This window comes from Tachypleus tridentatus, chromosome 8, assembly GCF_004210375.1.
Source record: "Tachypleus tridentatus isolate NWPU-2018 chromosome 8, ASM421037v1, whole genome shotgun sequence".
NCBI classification, from domain to species: domain Eukaryota; kingdom Metazoa; phylum Arthropoda; class Merostomata; order Xiphosura; family Limulidae; genus Tachypleus; species Tachypleus tridentatus.
Window position 1 is genome coordinate 17,745,600 of NC_134832.1, and position 12,002 is coordinate 17,757,601.

General features: G+C 30.2%; 1 protein-coding gene across 1 annotated transcript in view; it reads right to left on the reverse strand.

The window, feature by feature from the left end:
* Positions 1-12,002, reverse strand: part of LOC143258599 (uncharacterized) — a 71,774-nt gene that overhangs the window by 15,397 nt on the left and 44,375 nt on the right. The window contains exons 9-12 of the mRNA XM_076517795.1: positions 9,946-9,990; positions 8,662-9,554; positions 5,580-5,700; positions 989-1,130 (exon numbers count right to left, since the gene is read on the reverse strand). Coding sequence (XP_076373910.1) covers positions 989-1,130; positions 5,580-5,700; positions 8,662-9,554; positions 9,946-9,990 — 1,201 coding nt within the window. The remainder of the gene's footprint in view (positions 1-988; positions 1,131-5,579; positions 5,701-8,661; positions 9,555-9,945; positions 9,991-12,002) is intronic.

Consider the following 12,002-nt stretch of genomic DNA (forward strand, 5'->3'; position numbering starts at 1 on the left):
CAAACTTGATCATCCACAGTCTTAATAAAAATGCAAATGTCAGGTGAGGAAATACTCCATCCTGAATCTGGTAGGATCTTAGAATTAGTTGAGATCCAAAAGATCAATAATCAGATGTCAGTCTCCCATTTTCTTGGGCACAACTGTAAAAAATCATGGTAGAACTGGGTTGAATATCTACTGTTCCTTTGACCAACAACTCTCTGATAACCTTGTAACAAAGATTCACAATCCCTGGATCTACTGGAGGTGGAAGTACTGTAGGTTGGAGGAATAATGGTTAGTTGAAAGACTAACCTCAATGCAAGAACCTGTAGCACACATGGACATGTGGTAAAAAAATTTCATGTGTCCAGAAAATGTAATTTTATGGAGGCTATATTTCTTGTCAAATTAATGGATTATCCTACCTCTGTTCTGGCTGTCAAAATACAGACTTGTTGAACTAAACATTAAAGACTTACTTTTGTTCTAAACTGTAGTATGAAATTTACTATTTGTAATTGATTCATTATAAAGTCATATCATTTGATCTTTTTCCTGGATAGGAATAAGTACATTATTTTAAATTTCTTATTTACTTTTAATACTCAATACTACATATCCTATAAGTAATTAAAAATAATATTCAGCAGTTGTACAAAGCCTTGTTCTGTTTGTAAAGTTTTAATAAACATGTTCCTTTATACACAATGTTTATTTATCTTATTATATATTCATAATTTCATTAAGGATCATAAAAATATGCATTATAGTCTTTAAATCATCACAACATATCCACCAGATTGTTTTTTCTGGGTTTCTTCAGTATTACTTTCAAAATTTAACTTCTCTCACCCAATCTTCTATTTCATTTGTATGCTGAAATAAATTTCAACTTTTTATTAGCTAATGTCAAACTTTAAAAGGTAAAAATAAAATTTTCAAATTTATCAATAAATATTTGTACTTATTTAATGTATATATATTCCTTTTTTTAATTTCTTACTTTTCTTCAACTTCTGGACTAGTAGTCAGAGTCAATGAAGATTCTACATCAAATGGTAATTTTTCATCAGTAACTCTACGCGTCTTCCTTGGTGGCGGTTTTGGAGGTGTCTTTCGAGGATGTGAAGATCGTCTTTCAGACTCTATAACCAATATAACAAATAAATTATTGAATTATGAATAACTAATTAACTTCTAGGTATATTCTTACATAAAGTGTGAAACAGAACAAAAAACAATTGAAGTGCAGTAAGACAAAAAATTATGAACTCGCTTAAATTCTACCTTACATAGATATACATTACTTTAATTTTAATTTAGAATCAATCTTTAGTCTGATATCTTAAATATGTAACAAGTTCATGTTCTCTGTGTACAAATAAGTAGATTATCATTATATGTTTAAGATAAAACAACTGCAATTAAACATGTGCACTTATTTCAACAAATTCTATGATTATCAAAACAAAGTTTTTTGAGCTATGCCAAATTAAATTTAAAAACAGAAATAATACAATTTTATCTGTGCAGTTTCACATCTATGAAAAGCACTTCTTATAGTACTGGAAGGTTACGATGGTTATATATTAAAAATTACTTGTCTTACATGATTATCATCAAAAGTACTGCACATCTAAATCACACTTCTTATAAACTATCATTGCTTTTTTCCCTTAAAACTTTACAAAATTTGTAATTTTAATAAAATGTATGTCAGTATATAGGATACTGCAAGAATCATTGAATACTGTCTGTAAAACAATGCTTTCAGTAATTTTATTTATGTAAGCTTGACAGATTGATTAACAATGAGAAATATATTTGATACTTTCTTGACAGTTCTTGAAATTTCAGAAGTTGTCAGACAGCACAATGCATGCCAGAATGTAAATATGTTTTATGAAGATAGATAACTAATATTCAGTGAAGTTTCTTTTATACTTCAACATTTCACCTTATGGCTTTATCAAAGGGTAAACACCCTACTGAACACATGCCCAAGCTTAACAAAACAGGACATTTCTCTCTCTCTCTTTATACTTCAACATTTCACCTTATGGCTTTATCAAAGGGTAAACACCCTACTGAACACATGCCCAAGCTTAACAAAACAGGACATTTCTCTCTCTCTCTTTATACTTCAACATTTCACCTTATGGCTTTATCAAAGGGTAAACACCCTACTGAACACATGCCCAAGCTTAACAAAACAGGACATTTCTCTCTCTCTTTATACTTCAACATTTCACCTTATGGCTTTATCAAAGGGTAAACACCCTACTGAACACATGCCCAAGCTTAACAAAACAGGACATTTCTCTCCATAAAATATATCCAAACATTCCTGAATGAAACTTATTATTTTAATATACTTATTTACTTTTCCTAGAAGTTGTAATTTTTTTTTATAAAATCCCTATACACTGCCTGGTTTTAAGTATGATGAAAAAGAAAGGGTCTGATTATTTTTTTATAGAATAAATGTTTACTATGGTATTATCAAGATAATAGTTCTTCATGAAATTTGTCTCAAATAGATTATCCTATAAAAAAAATGTGGCAATAAAATAAGTAATCTATTTTAACTAACAGTTACAATTCATGTCAAAAACTTTAGTCTGTTAAATCATGATAGTTTTTTATATTTACACTTTTCATTACATTAATATACAATGTTCCTGTAATGTTAAAGTTCAACAGAATAATGCTAGAATTATACACAAACAAGTTCTGTGATTACCAAACAGTTATCTGGTACTAATAATTTCATATTGAACACCACTATCTAAAATTATAAATTATACCAAAAATATTTTGAATTGTAATTACTGAAAAGTGCATTTTATTTGAGAAATAATTGCATTTATATAAATGGTAAGCAAACAACCAAATCCTTAAAGCATTTCTCCAAACTTGTAATCAAACTAAAAGAATTTAGACTAGAAGTACAAGTGAAGCAAAATTCATGCAAAAATTATAAAAACAAAGTAGCAAAATTAAAAACAAAAAATCATAGTGTTGTAAGAAACATTCTTGTATTATTATAATTTAATTTCCTCAGATAGAATTAGCATGCCACATGTGAGGTACTAGTTATCAAACTTGATAAAGCATGATGAAGGTGATGTAGTGTGGACAAAGTAAGCGTGCCTGGCAGAATACATGTAACAATATTTTATTCCAAACCTCTGGAGTGTTCATCTCCTGAACTGGATTCTTGTTGTTCCTTCCTCTTCTTTTCAGATGCAAGCAAAGTCATCACAACATCAAATAATGAATTCATTTTTTTTTTAGGACAGGCAGTTTCACTTTCATCTGAATCTTCTTCTTCTTCAGTATAACCATGATCTAGTGATGTTTCCATACCTTGACCAGGCTCAGAATACTCATCATCTTCAGACTCCTCCTGAGATACTGCAGGCAAAGTAGGATTTTCTGATTTCCCAAAGATACTTGTGAACTTTGACCAAAAGCTTTTCTTCTGTTGTTTGAAATTATACAATTCATTTTTTTTAGAGTGCTTTGCAATGCCTCATGAGAAAGTGAAGTGCTTCTTTCCCTCTTATGAATTGTATTAGTACCAGATGTTTTCTTTTCCAAAGGCATGCTTGTAACACATACTGAGGCTCTTCTCTGTCTGTGATCTGTTAACAAGTTAGGCTGTGACTGAACTTCATAAAAGGTATGTGGAAGTTCATTCAAAGATTTTGCATGAAACATTCTGAACTGAGCTCTTCTTAGAGCACATTCATTGTCATTTTGAGATGAAATAATATCTAATCCTTGACCGGAGTAATTGTCCAAACTGTCAAAAGTTGACCTTAACTCTGAGGGATAGGGTTTTGCTCTTGCCGAGAAACTAATTCGTCGATAATAATTAGCTTTTGGAATTTTCTCCAAACTTTCACAACTTCTTGCTTTAATAATATCTATATTTTCTTGACTACCGAACTTTCTAAAGCAACTATTTTTGTTCTGTAAATGAACACTGTTTGATGTATCATTATGGAAATTAGCATTTAAAGTATTTTGGTTACTGCATGTCTGTTCAGATGATACTTCCCCATTAAAGTTATTCAATTGACATTCTAAAACTTCTGAGTTTTGTTTATCAGTAATTCTCTTCTGTGACCTCCAATGGTGAGTTGAAAGAGACATGGTTCTATTTAGAGTAGACAATGTTCCTGGACTAATAAAGTGAAAAGAATTAAGTGTTAAGATTTTATTTTCTGGTGAAACTACAGAAAAGCTTTTTATAGGAAAGCCTTGCTCATTGTTTTTAGTACTATTATTAGATGAAATTTCACTTTCAGAAGTAGGTGTTTCATCAAAAGTAGTGACACTTCGTTTGAGTTTCATTTGCTTTTCCCTCAAGTAATTGCCATAGGTATTGGCTAATGATAAATCATGACTTGTTCTTCTTTGAAAATTAAAATCTTTCTTGTGATTAAATCCATAATTTTCTAGATTATTTTTATTAACCACATTCTGTTTCCCTACATCTTGAAGGAAATGATTTATGGCTTGATTCTCCAACTGATCAACACTCATTCTTCGAAATGTGAGCCTGGATGGAGGTTTTACAGAATTCCAAATATGTTTATTTGAGCATAAGTCACTAGAGATATCTTGTTTCATAAGACTTACAGTGTGTTTTGATTCACAACTATTTGATGTACCTTCAAGATTTAAAAAGTTAGGTCTTGGGAGTTTTTTCTCTGGAACTATTGATGAGAGATTGTTCTTATCATCACCTACAAATACTGCTACAGCATCTGAGACAGTTTCTTCTTCTGCTTTCTCTATACTCAATGTTGTTGAAAGTGCATCATATTGGAACTGTTTATTATCTTCATGAATAGGCACTTCCAAATTATTTTTTGATATAAACTCATGGCCTTTAGAGATGTCACAAATCTGCTGGGAATCACTACAACTAACAGAACATCCATCTGTTTCTGGCACATGTGTTTCAAAAAGTAATATTGTATCTTTCTGTAGATTTTTAGAATCAAACTGTAACACATGATTCTGATTTATAAATGTCTGCTCAACCATATGATTATCTGTGTTATCTAAATGTGCAATTTCTGTTACTTGGTTATCAAAGATTTGCTCAACTAAACTAACTTGTTTAGAGCTGGTTATAGGAAAGGAAATATTTTTATTGTGTTCTTCTGTGAATATTTTCCCCACCAACATGTTTGGATTATCATTTTCTAGAGATCTTGCTTCAATACAAACTTCTCTTTGAACAATATCAGAAGAAGCTGATTTTTCTAGGCTTCTGAAAACTGGTTCTACTTCAGATTTATTTTCTTTAATGTTAGTTTCTTTAGCCTCATCCATATAACTAATGATACTCTTATCCGACTCTTTTCCACCATTTCTTGTATTATATAAGAGTTGATTGTCTATAAATTGAGTTGTGTCAATACATCTTGTACTAATGGTGGCAGACTGTGGAAAAAATTCAGCATTAATGTTGTTACAGTTTGTTGCTACCTGGCTATTTTCAACATTAATACATGAATTTTCACTGGAGAAAGAAAAAGAATGCAAATGTTTGGGAGAATCCTCCTGCTCCTCACCATTAGTGTCCTTAACATCTTTAACATTGACTATTGCATTTTTCTCCCACATCTCTTCTGATCCTTGTAGAGTATCAGGTCTTCCAAGTGTCCCTTCAACAGATTCTGGGCATGATGTCTCCTATCAATGAATAGCATCACACTCAATATATGTAACTGTAACTCAATAAGAGACAGTGCATTAAATACAAGAAATTAAGTAATTCTTGCACATCACATTAAATATGATAAACTACTTTTCAAAGGTAAACTAGTCTTTCTAAATCACAATTATATAGCTTAGGTTAATCTTTTTAACAAACTTCACACACCATGCACCAAGGATTTACTATAACAATATGAGTTTCATATTGAAAGCAAATGTTAAAACAATGTAATTATTTGTAAAATAGAGTTTACAACTATTTAGTCATCATCAAAACACCATTCAATTCATCTACCAAAGCAAGTACTAAGATAAGTTTGGAAACAGCTCATTTATTGGTAAAACTTGTGAAAAACTTTACAATACTTCAAAAATAGAGATTAGCCTATTTCCATGGTTACTTGCAAGGGTCTTAACCTTATCAACTTTCATAAGGTTTTCAAATCTAACTTTGAATTAATGCCTTCTCATCTCTTACAGGGCTGCAGCTTCATGAAAGGCAAGAAAAGGAAAGTATACTGTTTTAAGTTATTAGTGTCATTCAAAGAAACCCCTTCCTAAAATTGTGGTGTACAGAATGAACATTATCAGTGTTGTTTAATTTTGTGATTATTATACCTAAATTTTATATCAAATCAACAAGTCTAGAACTTGGAGTAGATTGTGGAATCAAACATGAGTGTCTTCTCATATTTCTGAAGACTAGATCACAAGTTCATCAATAATGAGATAAGCTTAATGCAGGAAAAATTCAGAAAGTAATCAATAAGTTACTGACAATTGATTAACTGGGAAACAACTGATATTCATATTAGTATATCCTAATCTTCATTTAATAACTGGACTGCTTATATCAGAAAAAAAACAACTTATTTAGTATTGTTGAAAAAGCTTTATCGAGAAAAATATATGTAAAATTACATCTAAGTTCAGCATACCTTTTTGAAGTAAATCTATTAAAGGAAAACCACTTTTAATTGTTTTTCAAAGTTAACAAATGACAGTCTGGAAGCTAAATCTTTTTTGTAACTACAAATATACAATTTAAACCATTAAACCAATACAAAAACAATGTGCCTGACAATAAATAAAATAATGTTTTTATATAAATTCTAGAAATAAACTACTCTTTTGAAAGATTTTAAAGCATATCAGTTTGTGACCAAATAGAATAAAACTTTAATATTATCTAACTTTTATTAAATAAAGATTTCCTTGCAAGATTAAGTTTTGAACATTCCTATGATCCATTGGTATTATGTGCATATCTTTTGCACCAACTTTCTTGCACCTTAATAAAACCCAACTGACTGAACAATAAAATGTAAACACTGAAAAATCAGTCCCCTCAAAATATTCTCAAGAAAAATTTGGAAATGAGAAAAATCAGTAATTTTTACTTAGTAAGTTCATTAAATACTTACTGGCCACAGATATGGACTTTCTCGATATTTTGTTTGTAAGAATGAGATTCAAAGAAGGACTATACACTGGTTCTGAAAACAATCATTTCTTCTTTTCCCTTAACAATATTTTTCTTTCATAATATTCACTATACACACACTTTTGAATGAAAAAAATATATTATTTTAAATAATGCTCCACTTTGCAAATAGCAGGAAAATTCTAACTTCATTAAAAATACACCATCTTAAATTTTCTATACTCATACCTATAATTTAGTAAATTCAGCATATGTTCTACATCTAATAAAAGTATTCAAGCTACGTAAAATAGTAATGATGCATACCTACCCGAGTCATTCTAAAAACTAAATTTAAGATGTTGAAAAATAATCATCTCCACTTAATTCGATAATCAAGCAGGTTTCATATAATTATAAGAAACCCATTAGTGAAAGAACAGGAAAATATATTATGCCTACCACACTATATCTACCATATCCTGTGACAACAAAACCATTCTCCCAAACCAGGGTCCATCAGACCAGCTGGGACATGACAGACACAGTAGAGGTCTAAGTGCTATAGGTCATCATTTTTCATGAATAACAACTGTTATGGTTTAAACAAGATTCTTCAGTAAATTGTAATTATCATCATTTAAGCCACTTACATATCAGAGCTGAATTATAAAAGAAATAAACAGAAAATTAAAAGAATTTATACTTACATTCTAATAACAAAATACAAAAAGGAACGGATTGATGAAATTACACCTAAACTGCTTGGCTACTTTTGCAAATGATCTACTTGCATATGCAAATTAGATTGATCATTTGATGTAAAAGGCAATTGTTTATAACCTCTTATTGTATAGATGCAGTCATACTATAGTTAATCTGCAGGATCGTGGGAAAAACAAAAGATTGTTTCAATTTTCACAGTGATATAATGTGATATCCATTTAGCAGGAGAACACTAAAAAGCCATTCATCATCAATCAAATAGGTATATGCACATCACTAGGAAAAATTATGGTTGCCAACTGCTAGTGATTAACTAAAAAAAGGAATTACTCAACAAGCTTATAAAATGAAATAGATACCAGACTAAGTTTTAATTTGTCAATTCTTTCAACAGTAAAATTCAACTATCTCTAAATACATCATGTGAAAAATATTATAAAAATTGCCAACAACAAATTTGAAAATTAATTATCTCAGATGCAAATAGAAAAGCATGCATTCAAAATGCAAATTAAGTACTATAAATTACTGTAAGCATGTGATGTGGTTTGATAAGTCACATTTCACCCTTTTCTCTACTAATACTGTAGTAAGGTAAAAAAGAGAGGGAAACCTCTGATGCACATGATTTTATTATGTAATTTAAATAATAGAAGCTATGCATATTGCTAGAGGTGGATTAAGTGTGTGGGGTGCATTCCTATAAAGAGAGTTGACTTTTTTTTTTACATTCATAAGTGTTTTTTGTTGCTGTAAATAATAAAATTAATTCCACCTGTAATTATTACCTTTGGCTGTTCTGAATAAAAATCCTGTATTTTGGTACTATCCCCCATATTCTTTGACTTCTTGTCTCTTGCCTTTTCCAACACATTTTCCTCTTTGTTCATACTTTTATTTATAATATTTTCTTCATTGCTATATGCTGAATCTTCACTGTCCCACTCACTGTCAGTCAGCATATCTAAGGGGTCAACTAGAGCAGGATCTTCCTTCATCATCAGATCTTTAGGTGAAATTTCAGCACTTAAAGTGGAACCAAAAGTTTTGGCTCTAGGAGACTCAGAGAAATGATCATTCTTGTAACTATGCTTACTTGGAGGGCTCTCTGGTGAATCTACTATTGAGTTTTTAATGAAAGGAGCAATAGGATGTGAAGGTGAACATGAGATTGGACTTTGTTCAGGATGCGAGGTATGATAGGTAGTAAGACATGAAAGGGGTGGCTTTGTAGGAGAAACATCAGGGGAACAAGTTGTTTGTGAAACATCAGTGTGTGTACTGCTTCTTCTTCTTACCACTGAAGCAGAAGGAATATATGAAGGAGAAACAATATCCTCTACCTCTGACTCTGATTCAGAACTTGAATGAGCTGCAATCATCCAGTCACTCTTTAGAAATGATTTAGTGACCTCTGATTGTGGTTGTAATTTATCTTTATCTATCAGACATGGAACAGAGATTAAATTATCCTTTTCAGCATCTATTTCTTCAGAGATTCGACCTCCTCCTTGATGTTGGCTTACTTCATCTACAGTAGACAAGTCTTGATCTATATCAGTTTCATCATGCATGTTTTGGCTTCTTCCATTATCTTGCTTTTCTTTTAGATCAGAAATACTACTAATCTCAGGAGTACTAATTTCACTTGGGTCGCTAAGACCAAATTCTTTAAGAAAATCTGTGAAGAAATATCCCATAATTAAAATAATAAATTACCTTTGAACAAAAATGTTTGAAGTAATATTTAGAATCTGATGCTAAAAGATAAAAAGAAGCTTGCATTCAGAGAGTATACAACATTAGAAATAAAAAATTGCATACATACATCAAAAGAAATAGTAATTATTCAGATTCATATACATTTCACATTATTGAACTGTTTTCAAAGTAAATAAATAATGAACATTCAGGCTGCAATTATGCATCAATAAAACATAGTTCAATTATGCAGGTATGCAGGCAGAAAAATTTAGAATTACAATGGAATATATTTTTTAACTAAATACATATTAAGACTTATTCCTTTTCAACTATAATGTTATTTATAATATAAATCTTCAACACTTTACCAAGTTTTCTCTGTTCTACTGCTGCAAATTCTTTCTCTGCTGAACCTGAAAGAACCATATGAATTAAAAATCAATGTTAGACTTTTAAACATCATAGCATACTTAAAAACCTTTTTGACATAAAATTCAATTCAATAATAACAAAATTTACCTCTTTATCAAAAGAAGACACTCAATGAAAATCAAAAGTGATCCTTAGTTTGTAAACCATCTGTTTTTGTTGCAGATAAATTAATTAAAATCAATAAAATGGATTAATCAGTGATTTGGCATAACAGTAAGCACTCCAAGTGCTTTTATATTACTAGAACCAACAATACTGTCCATCATTAGCTTTTACACAAGTAAAACATTTTTTAATAACTTGAAACATTTAAAGTTTTTTTTTATTATTATTTCCTACATAAAATACTGCAGTAAAATCATCTTCTATGATATATATAAAAACACACATACATACTTCATATGGGAAAGACCTTTTTTTTAGCTACAATGTTGAAATTCTTTGCCAAGACACAAATTTCAAAGAACTATTCATTCAATAAATTCTATGATGTAAATAATTCTATTTCCTGCATATTCATAAATCATTGGTTCATTTTAAGATCTCCAGGCTTTCTAGAATTAAAACAAGAGCTTAAAAATCCCAGTAAAAAACAGCTGATATTTATTTCTGGAAGATACTTTTACATGTACAAAAAATAATCAATGATATCCTCTTTGTTTTTAAGCCCCAATAGTATTATAATATGTTACAAACCACTCATCACTTTCAATAAAATTGTCCCAAAGAGGAAACAGGAATTTGACATTTTATGCAATTCATAGACAAAATTTTGGAAGTGTGTTGAGAACTATTGATAATAATATACTGGATGGCTGCCAACTAACTAGAGTCCATGGAAAACATTTGAGTCAACTTTAAGAAACAAACCAAGTGCCAGATTTTGAATTATCATAATAAGCAGTAGCAACATAAAAAGAGTAGCAACTCTATTTTGCATTTAACATAAGGTTAAATTTTATTCTTAGAAAATGCATATGAATTATAAGTTTATAATAACTTGTAAGAGAGATGTTAATTACTTAATTGCATAACTTAAAAATTTTTTTTTTCTCTGATTCATAATAGCAGAATAAGATCAATTTAATATGCCACATCCAAGAACTGTTTGTTTGTTTCTAAATATTTATGCAAGGTTACTCAAGGGTTTTACAATATTTGTCAATAATTTTGAACTAATAAGACCAGATGGAGGATAGCTAATCAACAATATTTACCACTTAGAATGTTTTTATCTGATCGATTACTTCATAAAACATCCACAATCCCAAAGTTCAAAGTGCAATGGTTTTTAGTATTGTCAGTTTTCTGCTAATTTATTCAATGAACACAAAAACACACCCAAACATGAAATTAACTTTTATAAGAATTGACATTAATAACTGTCCACTTGTCCAGAACAGGTAAAAACTAGTACGTAAAAACTTTCTGAACATGCTACAGCTTAATCGTTTTTACATGGGTATCCTTATTTTTGTGTGGTTCAATACTTGCTGGAACCTTAACTTAGATTAATTAAGCCCCTGATGTCTATGAAAAGTATCATTATTTGAATTTATCCAAATTAGCCTGATACAAGAAATTAGATTTATTCTTTCACATTATATTTGATAAGTCACTTTTACTGTTCATGATCTTTCTTAATGAACAAATGATCCTACATAATGCCCAACACTCTGGATGAAGAGCATGTCTAGATTTGAAAAACAACATTGGCAGGTTCAAGGAGAAAATTATAACTTACTTCTACATTTGGCAATTAAACTGTGAAACAATAGTAGTAGATGTTGATGATTGAGAAATATGAAAGAGGGTGCAGAGCAGGAGAAACAAAAGAGACAATAACAACTTTCTTTTAATGAGCCTTTCCTGAACAAGAAACTAATTTGGATGAAATTCCTACAAAAATAAAACAGTGCAAGATGTTAAATCAACTGAAATAACCGGTTGAATGGGAAATGCAGACAAGCACTTTGCAACATAGTACAACAGG